This window comes from Schistocerca nitens, chromosome 1 (assembly GCF_023898315.1).
Source record: "Schistocerca nitens isolate TAMUIC-IGC-003100 chromosome 1, iqSchNite1.1, whole genome shotgun sequence".
NCBI lineage: Eukaryota > Metazoa > Arthropoda > Insecta > Orthoptera > Acrididae > Schistocerca > Schistocerca nitens.
In genome coordinates, this window is record NC_064614.1 from 1,189,372,717 (window position 1) to 1,189,391,505 (window position 18,789).

General features: G+C 45.9%; 1 protein-coding gene across 1 annotated transcript; it reads left to right on the plus strand.

Annotated features, from left to right (window-relative positions):
* Positions 1–1,987: 1,987 nt before the first annotated feature.
* On the plus strand, positions 1,988–18,085 carry LOC126233331 (vitelline membrane protein Vm26Ab-like). Its single transcript, XM_049942857.1, has 4 exons — positions 1,988–2,002; positions 17,360–17,514; positions 17,656–17,806; positions 17,870–18,085. Exons 1-4 carry the CDS (start codon positions 1,988–1,990, stop codon positions 18,083–18,085), a joined length of 537 nt encoding a protein of 178 aa, XP_049798814.1.
* Positions 18,086–18,789: the final 704 nt, after the last annotated feature.

Here is an 18,789-nt window from a genome sequence, read left to right on the forward strand (position 1 = left end):
TTGTTTGATTTGTTTGTGGAATTCTTTTGCGGTTCCATGTACATCTAGTCAGATTTTGATTAGGCAGTTTGGTCTTAACCCTGTCTGCGTACTAGGATTTGCTGGAGCCAACTTGTGTAATTAAATGGTTGTCATTTGACGATGTTAACTGTTATTCTAGCGTGGTATTGATTACCGCATCGTAGGTGCATTTTACGAGTGTGCTGGTCAGCTTATAAGCTGTCCCTAGTTTGAGTTGCCATCCTGTTAAGTGAGCATAACTCTTGGCTGTCTGTCTCACCGCTTACGCAGCTCTATGGACTTTTCTCAGGTCGATCCTTGGAGCACTGTCTGAGCATTACTCCCTTCTTCATTTGCTCTGTTTGTGTCAATTGTTTAAAAATAATATTTTGTTTAAATTATTCCTACTGCTTGTGGCCTTCATCCGACAAATCATTTGAATTCTCCTTAATAAGGCCTTCAGCCGTCAGTGTAGCTTGTGTTAGTCAATTTTTTTAAATGATTGTTTAAAAAAATTATTTCCTTAAATAAAGTGTATGTGTTTACTGTGCAACCAACGGCTGCTGATTAGATCCCGTTCACACCTTTTCCTGTTATCCCTAAGTTCCACGTTTCATTGATATTATTCTCAGCAGTGGTTCGCTTTGTACAACGTTTTGAAATTGGAACTTTAATTATGGACACCCTGTAGCATGAAACTGAAGCTCAATGTCAACAGCTTTGTATAATATAGGCTTTTTAAAGAAACACGTTTCTCTTAACGGGACATCCAGAACTGCTATTCATTGTCAATGATAAAATCCTACAGCTGTAAAAATTATTTATTTTCAAAGAGGAAAGCACTATCCAGTTTCAGGATATATGTCCATCTTAAGGTGCATATTAAAATGTGAGTTCACAAAGGATGCATGACTGAGATTAAAATAGGTTAAAATAGTGTATCGCTGGTACATGACATGGAAGAGAATGTCCTGTTCAATCCTAGGTCTGCCAGAAATTTCTTGCTAGGGAAGCAGGAATGACATTTCAACTTCGGGTTGGTGTCGTACTGGTCTGATGGGTGTCTATGAAGTACTGTATTCGAAAGACCGCGCATCTGCATTCATCATTCATGCAGATCCACATGTGGCGCTCCCCTATGTCAGGACCTGCGAAAGGCTTGCTGATGATCTAGGATTGAAGAGAATATTTTCTCACATGTCATGTTCCACGGAAGCACTATTTTAACATAGGCCAATTTCAATACGTTGTGGCCAAGCGGTTCTAGGCGCTTCAGTCCGGAGGTGCTGCTTCGGTCACAGGTTCGAATCCTGCCTCGGGTATGGATGTGTCTGATGTCCTTAGGTTAGTTAGGTTTAAGTAGTTCTAAGGGACTGATGACCTCAGATATTAAGTCCCATAGTGCTTAGAGCCATTTGAACCATTTGAACCAATTTCAATATGTTTTAACCTTAGTTATGCATCCTTTGTGGGCTCATCATTTTAACATGCGTCTGAAGACGGGACATACGTCCTGAAAACGGGTAATGCTTTCCTGTTTAGAAATAAATTATTTTTGCAATAGCGGATTTTATCATTGGCAATGTTTAAGAAAAAAGTGTACTTACAAATTTCGATACGTGCACCTGTTCATTGTAAGTATCGTCCAGGAAAATAGCAGAAAGAAAGACGTTCCACGTCAGAAGACGGTCGTACCCCTGATGTAGCAGGTAGACCTGTGGTGCAGAAGGTGAAACCGCCGAGCGTCGCGTTGAGACAGAGGAGCATCTGCATACGGCCCACGCGACGCCACCTAGGCGCAGCTGCTGCAGGGCCGGGACTGCAGACGCGACAATGTTTCTGAAGGCCCGCGGACGGGACGATTAACGTGAATGGTTCATTGTGACAGGCGCGGGACGCTCCTTGCGACAGGTGAGTGCGCGGTGTATATAAGCGGTGGCGGCGACCACGCCTCTCCAAGTCGCAGCCACAGCTGTGTGCTCGCACCATGTCCGTTCTGCAGGTAAGCCACAGGTGCAGGCGTATCGCTTTCCGCTCACACAACTTTTACGAGCTTTATGCAAATTATCAGTCTTCTGACTGTTTCTTAGCGGCCCGCCACGATATCCTCTCCTGTGCCAACCTCTTCATCTCCAGGGTTTTACCCGCCTGCCTCTCTGGTTGCTCCATAGGCGTCCTTTTAGACTTGCCAGAGTACCGGAGGAGCTGCACTCCTGCATTTGTTTTTACCTCCTTATTTTACGATATTTTAAACCAGCATCCCGACCATGTACCAGTATTTACGGATGGCTCTGAACAGGGGGACTCTGTTGGATGTGCTGTTGTTTTCCCTGATCGAGTCGTCAAGTTACGGCTTCCTGCGGCGTATACCATCTTTGATGCCCAATTGTTTGCGATCTTGCGGGCATTGGAGCAGATGAGATGTGTTCCCAGTCTTAAGTTTTTCATCTGCTCTGACTCCCTGAGTGCCCTTCAGACAATACAACACTTGTACCCAGCGGATACGGTCGTCAAGAACATCCATAATGCCCTACTCCACCTGCAACGACAGGGGAAGGAGGTTTCTTTCTGCTGGGTGCCGGGGCACGTGGGTATTAGGGGAAACGAACTAGCGGATGTGGCTGCCAAAGATGCATGTTCCCTCCCTCACGTTGTTGAATGTGCCGTCCCCCTCCATACTGTTACCTCCCTTTTGCGTCAATCAATGGGAAGAGGAGTGGCTGGCAGTCGGTGAAAATAAGCTGCGTTTGGTCAAGGCCACCACGCGGCCATGGCGTACGTCCTACCAGTCATGCAGACGGGATGAGGTTCTCCTCACTCGCCTCCGCATCAGGCACAGTCCCTTAACGCATGGTTTTTTACTCCGACGGGAGGACCCCCCCCCCAATCTGCAGTGCTTGTGGCGTCCAGATTACTGTCCGCCACATTTTACTTGACTGTCCTTTATTCTCTGACCAGAGGGCTGTGGTTTCCTTGCCACCGGATTTGCCCTCTATTTTGCAAGATGACGCAACGACTGTGGTTAAGGTCTTATGGTTTTGTGTCCTGTCCAATTTGTTGCTTCGGATTTTAGGGAGAGGATTTTATTGTGCTGCTGGGTGACTGGCTCACCCAGGTTTTAGGTAAGAGGTCCGCCAGTCACGATTACCTACATGCTTCACTTCGATTTCTGTTCTCTTTTCCTTGTGTTTCCTTTCCTTTTTTAGTGCGTTTCTTCTCCTCTTGTTTTGCCTCTGTATGTGAGGTTTTGGAACTGCGTCAGGTCTGTGTCTTTTAGCCATTCTCCTTGTTCGCTGTCCGTCTTCGTCCCTTCACCGCATGTGTTCCTGTTTCTATGCGTTTGGGCGCTGATGACCACGCTGTTTAGCGCCCGAAAACCTCAAACCGCACACACACTCAGAGTAGCACTTGACCCCACGTCCTCAGTTATATTCTGGATGTGTTCTAAGCCCTGTCTTCGACTACGGTTTTTATCCTCTACAGCTCCTTGTAGTACCATGGAAGCTATTCTGTCTTAACAGATATCCTATCATCTCATCCTTTCTTTTCAGTGTTTTTCCCAAATATTCCTTTCCTCGCCGATTCTGCGGAAAACCATCTCATTTCTTATCTTATCAGCTCACCTAAATTTCACTGTTCGTCTGTAGCACTACCTCTCACATCTTTGATTCTGTTCTGTTCTGGTTTTTCCACAATCCACGATTCAGTACGATACAATGCTCTATTGCAAACGAATATTCACAAAAATGTGTTCCTCACAATAAGGCAAGTTTTTGATACTTGCAGCCTTCTTTCCCCTGGAATTTCCTCTTAAATTGTGCTGATCTGCTTTATGTCCTCCTTGCTTCGTTCGTCCTGTGTTATATTGCTTCCAAAATAGCAAAATTTCTTCGTCTACTTCGTGATCCTCAATTTTAATACGAAATGTATCGGTAATGCTATTTCTGGCAATCCTCATTACTTTCGTCATTCTGCATGTTCATTAGTCTGTTCATTCTACACTACTAGCCATTAAAATTGCTACACCAAGAAGAAATGTAGATGACAAACGAGTACTCATTGGTCAAATATGTTATACTAGAACTGACATGTGATTACATTTTCACGCAATTTGGGTGCATAGATCCTGAGAAATCAGTACCCAGAACAACCACCTCTGCCCTTATTAACGGCCTTGCTACGCCTGGGCATTGAGTCAAATAGAGCTTGGATGGCCTGTACAGGTACAGCTGTCCATGCAGCTTCAAAACGGTATCACAGTTCATCAAGAGTAGTGACTGGCGTATTGTGACGAGCCAGCAGCTCGGCCACCATTGCCCAGACATTTTCAATTGGTGAGAGATCTGGAAGATGTGCTGGCCAGAGCAGCAGTCGAACATTTCCTGTTTCCAGAAAGGCCTGTACAGGACCTGCAACATGCGGTCGTGCATTATCCTGCTGAAATGTAGGGTTTCCCAGGGATCGAATGAAGGGTAGAACCACGGGTCTTAACACATCTGAAATATAACGTCCACTGTTCAAAGTGCCGTCAATGCGAACAAGAGGTATCCGAGACGTGTAACCAATGGCACCCCATACCATCACGCCGGGTGATACGCCAGTATGGCGATGATGAATACACGCTTCCAATGTGCGTTCACAGTGATGTCGCCAAACACGGATGCGACCATCATGATGCTGTACACGGAACCTGGATTCATCCGAAAAAATGACGTTTTGCCATTCGTGCACTCAGGTTCATCGTAGAGTACACTATCACAGGCGCTCCTGCCTGTGATGCAGCGTCAAGGGTAACCGCAGCCATGGTCTCCGAGCTGATAGTCCATGCTGCTGCAAACGTCGTCGAATTGTTCGTGCAGATGGTTGTTGTCTTGCAAACGTCCCCATCTGTTGACTCAGGGATCGAGACGTGGCTGCACGATTCGTTACAGCGATGCGGATAAGATACTTGTCATCTTGACTGCTAGTGATACGAGGCCGTTGGAATCCAGCACGGCGTTCCGTATTACCCTCCTGAACCCACCGATTCCATATTCTGCTAACAGTCATTGGATCTCGACCAACGCGAGCAGCAATGTCGCGACACGATAAACTGCAATCGCGATAGGCTACAATCCGACCTTTGATGGCACCCATTTCTCCTCCTTACACGAGGCATCACAGCGTTTCACCAGGCAACGCCGGTCAACTGCTGTTTGTGTATAAGAAATCGGTTGGAAAGTTTCCTCATGTCAGCACGTTGTAGGTGTCGTCACCGGCGCCAACCTTGTGTGAATGCTCTGAAAAGCTAATCATTTGCATATCACAGCATCTTCTTCCTGTCGGTTAATTTTCGCGTCTGTAGCACGTCATCTTCGTGGTGTAGCAATTTTAATGGCCAGTAGTGTACTCAAGACGTCCTGTAATTCTTCCTACTTTCTCTAAGGGTAGTAATGTCATCAGCGTATTTTATCATTGATATCCTCTAACACTGAATTTTAATCGATCTCCCGAAACTTTCTCTTATTTCTGGAATAGCGTATCCGATGTACAGATTGAACAGTAGGTGTGAAAGACTGTATACGTGTCTTACACTCTATTTAATTCGAACAATTAGTTCTTGGTCTTTTAGTCTTACACCCTCCGTTTTAGTTACTGTATATACAGGGTGGTCAGAAACAGTCTTAGAAGCTTGTAAGGGTGTTGTAGAGTAGATTGTTGCTGAGAAACAACGGTTAAGAAAAAAATTCGTTACGCCACGCGGTTTCCGAGTTAATTAGCACTGAAGTTAGCCAATCAGGGTGTTGCGCGCACAAATTCAAGCAGCCCACCAGGGACGGTGTCGCCATACGTGGTCTTTGTTCGATTTCCTAAAACCGAACAATTGAGCGATACAAAAATTGGACATGGGGTGGTAGTAAGGATCTCACCCGAGCGAAAGTCTGAGCAGTCTCGTGCGCTGTCGTCTAAGTTATGATAACAATTGACACCAATTGTATCTGGTGGGTCGCTTTAATTTGCGTGTACATCATCCCGATTGGCTAACTTCATTGCTAAGTAACTCAAAAACGACACGACGTATCGAATGTCCTTCTTAGCAATTATTTCCCGGTACAACCTACCCTGCATCACCTTTACAAGCTTTTCACACTGTTTCTGAAATCCTGTATGCTATACATTATCACTCTTTCTATATAGCTCACTCCAGTTTTCTTAGAATTTCGGATATATTGCACCATTTTACACAGTCAAAGGTTTTTTACAGGTCGAAAAATCCTAAGGATGCGTCCTGATTTTTCTTAAGCTTTGCTTCCATTAAAAATCGCAACTTCAGAACTAACTCTCTGGTGCCTTTTCCTTTCCCAGAGCCAAACTGGTCGTCATAACAGAGCCCCAATTTTCTTTTCCAATCTTCTGGATATTTTTCCTGATTATTCTTGTCTGTAACTTGGATATATTAGCCATTAAGCTAACTGTACGATAGTTCCCGCACTTATCTGCCCTTGGTGTGGTGTCACCGCCAGACACCACACTTGCTAGGTGGTAGCTTAAATCGGCCGCGGTCCATTAGTACATGTCGGACCCGCGTGTCGCCACTGTCAGGATCGCAGACCGAGCGCCACCACAAGGCAGGTCTCGAGAGACGTACTAGCACTCGCCCCAGTTGTACGACGACATTGCTAGCGACTACACTGACGAAGCCTTTCTCTCATTTGCCGAGAGACAGTTAGAATAGCCTTCAGCTAAGTTAATGGCTACGACCTAGCAAGGCGCCATTTGTACCATTGCATGTATCTAAAGAGTCTCACTTGTATCATCAAGAATGCTGTATACCAAAGGACGATATAAAAGTTAAGTGTTCTAGTAGCTACGTTCTTTTCTTTATCACATTCATCACGTATCCTGTTCCAGACTTCGCGCCAGTCGGCGTGTGTGTACGTGAGCCCTTTCGGCTACCCGTCACTGTGGACTGGCTGCCTTGTCAGTCCACTACACTTGGTATCTTCGTAATTGTGTGGAAAGTCTGTATGTCTGCAGACTCGAGGCCGCTATTCGTGGATTGTTCCAGACGCTAATGCACCCTAACCAGTGGCAGTCATGCTTACACTGCATGCTGTTATTGTTGTCCGAAGACTGCTCTATACGTTAGTACATCACGTGAAAGCCTCTTCATCTCTACAATTCCTTCATGACTCAGCGAGTGTCAAGTTGTGCCTTAAATTTCTATTCGTCGCAACTGTTCGCTGTATCTCATTATCCATCTCATATTCAGAATTCGTCTGTGAAACGACATTTACAAAGTTTCATTCTGTTCTTGTGTAACCGCTTATCGTACACGTGCAGAAGTTCATTTACGTTCAAGGCTCCACTTCAGATGCCTTCAGAAAATTCTTCCTGACACGTAAGTTGCATAGAACATAAAACTTAATTGACTCATGTAAGTACCTCGGTAAAGTGCGATACAATTAGTCTTACCACTTAAATTGTTCATCCAATTAGCTGAGCTGTCAGTGTCTCAGATCTCCGCTACAGCCAAAGATCTGGTTTGGCGGAGGGGCGGGAAGAGGAGGGAGTGGGAGGGTCGATGGTACTCATGAGGAACTCCATGGAAGGGGAGTAGCCGCTCCAGATCAGAAAGCTGACGTAACGGCCGAGAGAGCAGTGTGATGACAGCACGAGTCTCCATCACAGGATGAAACAGCAGTCGGCGATAATGTCATCAAGAAGGATCAAAGTCTCGGACCGCGGGAAGATGGGAAAAGAAATCCACCTTAAAAGATGTAGAGGGGAAAACATGGAGAACCTAATTTTGAGTGGGCGGACACGAATCTGTCACAGTTTTCCTGAATCGAGTCCACGGTCGCACGACTGTGACATTTCGATCGAGTAGTTAAGACCTGTGTGGTCCCATGATACCTCAAAACGAATCCAGCGATTAAACATTGGGCCACAAAAAAAAGGTTCAAATGGCTCTGAGCACTATGGGACACAACTTCTGTCATCAGTCCCCTACTCACTGTGTGACAAGCTCGCCCATATTTTATGTAAGTGGCCAGCCAATGACAATTTACTGTGGCATTCTTGTTGCTACATTTTCCCTTTCCATACCTTCTACTTTCTTATGTCGCATTTTCCTTCTTTTCCTGCTTTCTTCGCGTGTGTGTTTCAGTTTTATTAGGTCTGTCCACATTCGTTCCCTTTAATGTGTGTAGGGCGCTGATGACCTCGACGTTGAGCGTCCATAAGCCCCAACACACACACACACACACACACACACACACACACACACACACACACACACCTAACTAACCTAAGGACATCACACACACCCGGCCTCCCGGCAACTGATCTCCGATCGGTGTTACGCCGTCGGGTCTTTGGGATATGGGCAGACGAATGGCGCACTCTGTCTGCCCCCAACAAGCTGCGGCGTGTAAAGGAGGCCACGACTGTGTGGGGTTCCTCCATGCGGGCCTCTCGCAGGGATTCTGTGGTTCTCTGTAGGCTCCGCATTGGTCACTCTTGGCTGACGCATGGTCATCTGCTGCGTCGAGAGGACCCCCCTCATTGTCGCTGTGGTGCGATTATGACGGTGGCCCATATATTGTTGGACTGTCCTCTTTTAACCGCCCTCAGGCGAACTTTTAATCTCCAGGGTGCTTTATCATCTCTTTTAGATGACAATGTCTCTATGGCAGATCGGGTTTTAAGTTTTATTCGCGCAAGCGGCTTTTATAGGTCCATTTAATTTTATTACATCACCCTCATTTGAGCTCTCTCTTTTAATTAGTTTTGTGTTGTGATTCGACTCCACCCTAAACTTTTAGGCTGGAGGTTTTAACATGTTGCAGAGTGGCTGGCTCATCCTATTATTTTCGTGATCAGCCAGCCACAGTCCTCTGCTGTGCAGTTTTAATTCCTTCTGCCTTTGTTCTCTATGTTGTTTTTGTTGCTGTGCTCTGTTTTCCTTGTTGTCTTACAATGGACTATGGGGCTTTTCTTCCCCCGGAATTTTTCTTTTAGTGCTTCGCCTGACTGGTGGATAGTTTCACTGTGCTCTGTGTTTTTATGAAACAAGGGACCGATGACCTTTGTAGTTTGGTCCCTTTCATCTTTAACCCAACCAACCAACCATGCCCGAGGCATGATTCGACCTGCGACTGTAGCGGTCGCGCGGTTCCAGACTGTAGCGCCTAGAACGGCTCGGCCACTCCGGCCGGCTTGGCCCACACCTATCCTTCTTAAAGAAGTGAGCGAACAACGCGTTGGTGTCGTTTCATCACAATGAGCGGGAGATACTGTTGTCAGATACCAGGAGGACACCTCAAAATTCAAAAATAATGCGGAGTCCAATTCAGGTGGAAAATACAGTGTGAAAATAGTTTCCATCTCTTTTTCGCAGACCGGGCAAGATGGCACAGTTGTCAATGTATTGCACTCATGTTTGGGAATATGTAGAGATTAGGTTTTCTTTCCTTTCCCTAGATAGCTTAAGGGGAATACCGAAATTAAGCTTTTCAAAAGCCGTTATATTTCTCTTTCATAGACACATAGGAATTTGAGCTCTGTCTACAATGTCTTTTCATTTCTTATCACCTTTTTCATTTTGGTTTTTAATCTGCAGAATTATCACTTGTCAGTTGTTATGTACTATCTTCTTATGTGTTGTATTTTTTTTAAACAAAACCAGCCTTTTCTAAGTCAATGACATGATATTTAAGTATTTCCATATCGACTTAAATGGTGTAAATGGCTCTAATCACTATGGGACTTAACATCTGAGATCATCAGTCCCCTAGGCTTAGAACTACTTAAACCTAAGCGCCTAGAACCGCTTGGCCACAACCGCCGGCTTCCATGTCGACTGCAGCAACACATATGCTATCTGACAAAGCATCACGTGTTGACAGTGTATGTGGCGTTACTGCAACGATTACAAAATCGAGTCAAATTTACAAAGAACCTCTGTCCTGGATTCATGCAGTGATTCGGTTGGGTTGGGTACCATTAACCCAGCGTATTCTGCAAGCTGACCCGCAGTATCTTGGATAGTGGCAGTGGCATGGAACTGACGTCTTGAGCCGGCTTGCTACAACTACACCATCGACATTTCGACCGTCTTTATACCGGTCGTCTTCAGGGCGATTAAACTGAAAATCGATCGTTGTTTTAGTGATGTACTACGACGTGTCCTAACATCCAAAATGATTTTATTGAAACTGCCACAGGCCGTGAAAGTTTATATATCAAGGGTGTTCATTGACATGTGCACTGTTTCTGTACACAATCCTGTCTAGCAGACGTAATCCTTGTCTGTATTCATCTCTTGGAGGAATTTGTGTACTACGCAGTTCATTTCTTGTCGAGAGTTGAATAAGTGTGACACGATTCTCGTAGAGACAGGCACTCCTAGTGATACTATCCTGATTTATATGTGCTCTTAGTTGTACTCCATACAGGAGAGAACGATGTAGTCCAGATAAGCCTTATAACTGTCACTCGGAACGCATTTCCCAGAGTTAAGTATTTTGATTTATGCGAATGTGCTGTGCAAAAGCTATGCCAAAGGCGCATTCTTATTATGGGCGAATGGGTGAAAATTGTTTTTTATCCAGTCTGATCTTCTGGAACAAAAATCTTGTCTTTGTGTCGTTGAGATAATTGCCATCCACAGTCCCAAACTTAGTATGGAAATGATTGAAAAAATTTGCATGTCAGCGCATTCTCGCCAGAATATAGTAGTAATGCCATCTACACGCTAATACAGGATGATTCACGAAGATATGCAAATATTTTAATACGTAATTCTACAAGTAAAACAAAAGAAAAAAGTTGATATAAACATATATCCGCACATGTTTAGTTACGGAGTTACGGCTAATAAACGATTTTGCCTGAAATTTAGCAACTTCACTAATGTGGAGGCATCGCAAAACTGTACGAGGCTAAAGCAAAGTACGATTTCCATTTATTTTGTTGTTATTGGTCTGGTGAATTTGATGGAACATGTCCCAGACGTGTATCTGCAGTAGTTTTCCAGAATATCCAGAGAAGCAAAGATTATTATACAAGTAAATTTGTTCACTTTTCATTGAAAATGCGAAAACGTATGTGTCATTGTTGGAGCCCGTAGTGAGTTGTTTCAGTCATTTCCTAACCTTGAAACGAGTTAGTTTTCTGTATTGTTCAGTGAAAGAACATAATGACATTCAGTGAAAGAACACCCGGTAGATCCTGCCCTTCGCTTGGAGTTATGCATCTGGTTAAATATTAATCGACAGTTACACAAATACATTTTATTTACTGATGAGGCACAGTTTACTCGAGATGGTATAAACATTTACATAAGGAGCACGTGTGGTCTGAAGCAAAGGCACATGCAACAGTGCAACACAATTTCCAGCAGCGATATAGCATAAATATGTAGTGTGGTATAATCAACACACACGTTATTGGACCATTCATTTTCCCAGGCTGTCTAATTAGCGAGACGTACTTACAATTCCTTCAAGAAGAAATGCCCCGCTTGCTCGAAGATGTTCCACTTGCTACGTAATTGCAGATGCATTTTCAACATGACGGCGCGCCTTCACATTTCACCAACGCCGTTATTACATATTTAAATGAACATTTCCCCCAGAAATGGATTGGTCGTGGTGCTACACGTCTGCGGCCACCCAGATCGCCCAATTTAACACCAATGGCTTTTTGTGTATGGGGATGAATGAAAGACATAGTTTTTATGAGGACAAAGTCAATACACGTGAGGCATTACTTGCTCGCATGATTAATGCAATAGATGAAATTAGGAACAATCCTGTGAAACTGAAATGAGAACAAAATCTGTTCATACACGTACAGCTAAATGCATTGAACTCTGTGGAGACATTTTTGAACATTTATTGTGGATGTATTGTGAAATTGTATGTACACTGTACAGCTTCGTTAACACTGAGCTTTGCTTTTTCCGTTTTAACATGAATTCTCGTGTGCTATGGTATTAATAAAAGCAGATTACCTGACACATTCATACAGTTTCAGTTAATGTTATTACCATCATTTTTCCAAAATTAAATTCTCTACAACTTCTGTTGAAAAATTTGTGCGATTGTCTGGAAATAAAAAAAAAAAACAAGTTGGGACGAGTAGTTAATAAATTAAAAAATTTACTAAATTACTTCTTTGCTTCTCTGGATGTTCCGGAAAACTACTACAGATACACGTCTGGGACATGTTTTATTGGATTCACCAGATCAATAACAACAAAATAAATGGAAATCGTGCTTTACTTTAATCTCGTGCAGTTTTGCGATGGCTTCATATTAGCGAAGTTGCTAAATTTCAGGCAAAATTTTTTATTAGCCGTAACTCCGTACCTAAACATTTGCAGGCCTATGTTTACCTGAACTTTTTACTTTAGTTTTTCTTGTAGAATAGCATATTAAAATATCTGTATATCTTCACCCTGTATAAGAAAGATTACCCACCTGATTTCTCTATCGCAGAGTTTGAATGTTGTTTGTGAGAAGATACTGTTACGCCTCGTGTAAAAAAGAGAAACATTTACCGTCGACATTGGTAGGACAGCTCGCGTTGGCCGTGATCTTACGACTGTTATATGTTTTCAGGAGGGTCATACTCAACGCCATGCAGGATCTCGAGGGCCCCACGCGATTAGCGTAAGACAGGACAGACATATTTTTCACTCGGCTGTGCAGAAGTGTACAGCCACGTCACTACCTCAAGTCAGGAAATCAGCTTGTTCGCAGCAAGATAAGTATCCCCACAAACAGTGCGGCGATATGGACGACACCACATACTGTCCACATGACGACTATTGTTGCGGCCCCTCTTGAAGCAACTGAGAGAGAGGCTCACCGACAGGGGTGCAGCCATCGAAAACACTGGGATCGTTGGGGGGCACCACGTGATCTTTTCAGACGAGTCCCGGTTCAGCGTACATCACAATGACCATATCTGTGGTGGAGGCTCCAAGGAACTTAGTGTGACTGCAATCGTCATCGTCATACAGGCTCTGCACTTGGCATGACGGTAAGGAGTTGTCATTGGGTAGACAGTCCGATCACGTCTGCCTCACACAGCTAGTAATGCAGCCAGCAGGTGTTTCATTTCTGATGTGTTGTGGCAGGTGGCCCTGTCCTGTCTTCGACGTCTCTGCGACATCGACTGCCAACAAGGTAATGCAAGACCACATGATGCTTTTGCTGTCCTGACCCTCTTCGATATAGAGTGTGTCAGCTGTTGTCCAAAGAAGCTTGTATCCCAGACCGCTCAACCACTAATAACATCCGGTGATGGGTTGCCGAGACACGGGCATGCCACCACTCGCTAGCCACAACGTAAGAGTATCACCCAAGCTCAGCCCGTTTAAACCCCATGTTGCTATCCGCATACTAAGTTCCGCACCGTGTATTCATACAAGCCACCTACAAATTTAATCACGCATTCTTCCTACTATGCTGTATAAGCACAATATGTAAACTTACGTTGTTTGCAATCCTTCCTACTGTTTCAATTTTGATGGTTATCAATGTAGTTTCTAAGACTTTAAGTAAAGCATTTCAGCAGTATAGTGCTCCAAGACAACTAGAAGAGCTTGAAAATGTCTGAAGCAACACCATCTGAACCTCGAAGTATTTTTCCTGGTTCCAGAATCTTGAACCACTCGAACATCTTTGGGTCCTCGTCAGTCACCACATTCGTCAAGTGACTGTTACGTCGCACGTGCCTCAACAGATGTGGGGAACACTGCAGACAGTGCGGTCTATGTACCCTTGAAGGTCTTTCTTCTCGTATAGCTACAGAGTTCTGCAGTTAACTTTGAACAACAGTAACAGATACAGGTAAACAGATAGTTCCCGACTTACTAGATTTCTGAAAGGCAACAACACCATATTGTCGACTGCTGACCAATATTCCACCATACGGAGTATCTTCACAGATGTGTTATTGTACCGATGAATTTTTGGTTACTAGAACCCGTTACGTAATACGGGAACGCATTGTTTGGCAGAAATGGAAGTAAGGACGGGTGCGCCCCAACTTCTTAATATACAGGTAAATAAACAGCTTGTCGGACAGGATCAGCAGCAATATATAATTCCTCACCGACAACATTGTTTTCTAAAGGAAAGTATCCTCGTTGGACTATCGTCAGGAAATGCAGAAAAATTTCCACTTCTTGTGGTGAATGTCAGCTCTATTTACATGTGGATTAACGCAAGATAGTGTCTGTAACAAAAGAATCAGATAGTATGCGATTACGAGATTAGTGGTGCATATTTTGAGCACGTCACATCGTATAAGTATTTGGGGATAATGCTAAGAAGAGATATGAAAGTGCACTATTATGCAACATCACTATAATGGAAGCGAATGAACGACTTAGATTTCTTGGGAGAGTCCTGTGAAAGTGCAGTGCATGTGTAATTGCAGTTGCACACAACGTACTATTGTGACCAGTTCTAGAGTTTGTTTCAGCGTTTAGAGTCATTAAAAGTAGACATGAGAATAAACATCAAAGACCGGCTACAGGTTGCTGTGGTCGTAACAGAATGGTATGACCGTTATGAAGTTGTGACAGGATTTCTCGGAGAACTTACATGGGAATTCTTGAAGAAAATACGACGAAATCTCGAAAAACACTTTTGGGTAAATTTAGAGAATCTGTATGCGAACAAGACAGTGCTACCACATTGTTGTGACAATTGTACATCTCGACTAGGGATAATGATAATAAGACAGGAGAAATTAGAGCGCAAACCTGCAGCAATGTTTCCCTCGCTCTATTCGGGAATGGAATTCGACAGGGCATCGGTAATATTAGTGTGAAATACCATCCGCCAAGCACTGTGCGGTGGAATTCGGAGTGTAGATGTAGATACAGAGATCGACAAAGTAAAAGCATGGTGCTTGTCTTAGTGCTTCCGGATTACGGGTATCTGTGAGCGCAGGAAGATTTCAAAAAATGGTTCAAATGGCTCTGAGCACTATGGGACTTAACATCTATGGTCATCAGTCCCCTAGAACTTAGAACTACTTAAACCTAACTAACCTAAGGACATCACACACAACACCCAGCCATCACGAGGCAGAGAAAATCCCTGACCCCGCCGGGAATCGAACCGGGGAACCCGGGCGTGGGAAGCGAGAACGCTACCGCACGACCACGAGATGCGGGCGCAGGAAGAATACTTACCGCTTTAGCGTAGTCATAGTACTGACACAAATTTTGTTTTTATTTAACGATTACAGCTGCGCATTAATCTAAGGGTAGAGTCAACTTGGTCTGCAGTTTTGTTTATACTGTTTCGTTCAAACAGATAAACTGTAATATTTTTCCGCATTAAAACAGACTGGAAAGGCTTATAATCAACAAAAAATCAGCTGGACTTGATGAAGGTTTGCAAGGAGTCAGCTGCTTGGCTTCCAACAGCTAAGACATGTGGGACTCGATTTAAACTTACCTTAAATAAACTTGAAGATTAACGCAAGAACATGCCCGAAACTGAACTGACAGAACAGTACGGATACGATATTTATGTCAGCATCATGTTACGAGGTCTATCCATAAATTACATTACGTTTTCGTTTGTGTCCGTTAGGGGCGGGACTAGCGCGGCCATCTTGGTGTCATGGCATTCCGCCGTCAGTCGGCATCCTGCCGTGCTAGTGAGAGGTTCGTGCTGTACTCCGTTGAGTTACTGTGACTGTTTGAAATGTCAGCGTTAATTGAAAACGCCGCGAAGTGTGAAGTGCGTGCTGTAATAAGGTTTCTGACTGCAAAAAACTGTACACCGATAGAAATCTATCGGCAGCTTTGTGAAGTGTATGGGGACAACATACTCACTGAAGGTGGAGTGCGTCAATGGGTCATAAAATTTAAAAATGGCCGAACTAACGTTCACGACGAAGAGCGAAGTGGAAGACCCAGCATAGTGACTGCCGAACTTGTCGAAAACGTCGATGCCGCGGTCCGTGAAAACCGTAATTTCACAATAACGGAACTCTCTGCGAGTTTTCCACAAATTTCACGAAGTTTGTTGCACGAAATCATTACCGAAAAACTTGGTTACCACAAGTTTTGTGCAAGATGGATACCAAAAATCTGGACAGAGATTCACAAAAATCAGCGTATGGCTGCAGCGTTAACGTTTTTGGACGCTTACGAGAAAGATGGCGACTCATTACTCGATCGCAACGTTACTGGTGACGAAACATGGGTTAAGCATGTGAACTGCGAGACAAAATTGCAGTCAATGCAGTGGGGGCACATAAATTCCCCCCAAAAACCCAAGAAATGCATGCAGACAATGTCGGCAAGGAAGGTGATGGCGACTGTGTTTTGGGACAGAAAAGGTGTGATTTTGTGGATTTCCTGGAAAGAGGCACTACAATAAACTCCCAAAGGTATTGCCAAACTCTGCACAACCTCAGAAGAGCAATGCAAAACAAGCGCAGGGGAAAGTTGGGCTCAAAGATCTTGCTGATTCACGACAACGCCCGGGCCCACACTGCAAATGCCACTCGTGAAGTTCTCGGATCTTTTAAGTGGGAGTTGTTTCCTCATCCGCCGTACAGTCCCGACCTGGCACCGAGCGACTTCCACTTATTCCCAGCAATGAAGAAGTGGTTGGCTATGCAGCGTTTTGATGACGACGCACAGCTTCAAGAAGAGGTAACCACGTGGTTGAAGGCGCAGGTGCCGAATTTTACGACGAAGGAATTTCCATGCTCCTCCATCGCTACGATAAGTGCCTTAATTTAAATGGCAACTATGTAGTTCTGCGAGGTTCGCAGGAGAGCTTCTGTAAAGTTTGGAAGGTAGGAGACGAGGTACTGGCAGAAGTAAAGCTGTGAGGGTGGGGCGTGAGCCGTGCTTGGCTAGCTCAGATGGTACAGTACTTGCCCGGGAAAGGCAAAGGTCCAGAGTTGGAGTCTCGGTCCGGCACACAGTTTTAATCTGCACACTCCGCTGCAGAGTGAAAATCTCATTCCATGAATGTTAAAGTTAAAAAAATTCCTCTTTCACGACGTCAGAGCCGGCCGAAGTGGCCGAGCGGTTCTATGCGCTTCAGTCTGGAAGCGCGCGACCGCTACGGTCGCAGGTTCGAATCCTGTCTCGGGCATGGATGTGTGTGATGTCCTTAGGTTAGTTAGGCTTAAGTAGTTGTAAGTTCTGGGGGACTCATGACCTCAGATGTTAAGTCCCGTAGTGCTCAGAGCCATTTGAACCATTTTTGAACCGCGACCTCAGACGTGGATCGAAATGGGCGAAACCGCCGCTCCTGCGATCAGCACTAGTGTGTAGTGAGGTGGTGGTGCGACCACTTGCTGACACGGCGGCGCACTGTTGCAGATCGCGGTCCTGGCGTGCGCCGTGGCGGTCGCCAGCGCCGGGTTCTACCCCAGCGCCGCCGTCGCACTCACGGCGGCCAGCCTGCAGCAACAGCAGCAGCAGTCTCAGCTGCAGCAGCAGCGCGCACTGGCCGCCGGGGGCGGCGGAGGTGCCTCGTCTGGCGGCGGTGGCGGCGGAGGCGGCGGAAGCGGCGCCGGGGGTGCCGACGGATCCGGTGCTGCGGGAGGCGGCCAACAGCAGCAGCAGCAGCAACAGCAGCAGCAGCAAGGCGGGGGCGGAGGCAACGGCGGCGGCAGCGGGGGCGGCGGCGCGCCGGGGCAGACGCTGACGTACTACACGGCGGGCCCGGTGACGTACCAGCCCGCGGGCCCGCCGGCGGCCATCGCGTACCACCCGGCGGCGCCGCTGGCTTACGCAGCGCCCGCCGCCGCCGTGGCCGTGCACCCCGCGGGCGGCGCCGTCGCCTACCCCGTGGCCGCCTACCACCCCGCCTACCCCGCGCTCACCAAGGAGGGCGTCGCCTTCCACCCGGGCGCGCCGCTCGCGCTGCACCCCGCGGCGCCCGTCGCCTTCCACGCGGCGACGCCGCTGCTGTACCACGTGCCCGCCTCCGCGCACGCGCAGAACGCCGGCTCTTCCTCCGGCAAGGGCGACGGCGGCGGCGACGGCGGCTCCTCCTCCTCGCACTTCACCTTCGACGGCCTCGGGTACAACTACTCATACTAGGCGCCGCCGGTTGACGCCCCAGCTGCCTCCTCTCTACTTCGCTCCTTATTTATTTGTCCCTCTATGCCTTCCGCACTTCGCACATCACCGACGAGTATTTACATCGCGCACTATCACTCTGAACACACTACCCCCTATGTCCTGCTTCAGCGTGACCCATTTATTAGTTGCCTCTGTACTGTTCTCTCCCGCTAATAAAATGATTTATACACAAAAATCACGCTGTTTCCTTATTTTATTCATCGCATTACACCGCCACAGTGTCCGTCTCTTTAGTTGTGTAGTCATGCCTGTTTGTCACGCGAAGGGTTCGTGATAATTCCTGTTACTTCCAGAGAAACACTACTGGCCATTAAAACTGCTACACCAAGAAGAAATGCAGATCATAAACGGGATTTCATTGGACGGATATATTATACTGACATGTGGTTACATTTTCACGCAATTTGCGTGCATGGATCCTGCGAAATCAGTACCCACAAAAACCACCTCTGGCCGTAATAATGGCCTTGATACGCCTGGGCATTGAGTCAAACAGAGCTTGGATGGCGTGTACAGATACATCTGCCAATGCAGCTTCAACACGATACCACAGTTCATCAAGAGTCGTGACCGGCGTATTGTGACGATCCAGTTGCTCGCCCACCATTGACCAGACGTCTTCAATTGGTGAGAGATCTGGAGAATGTGCTGGCCAGGGCAGA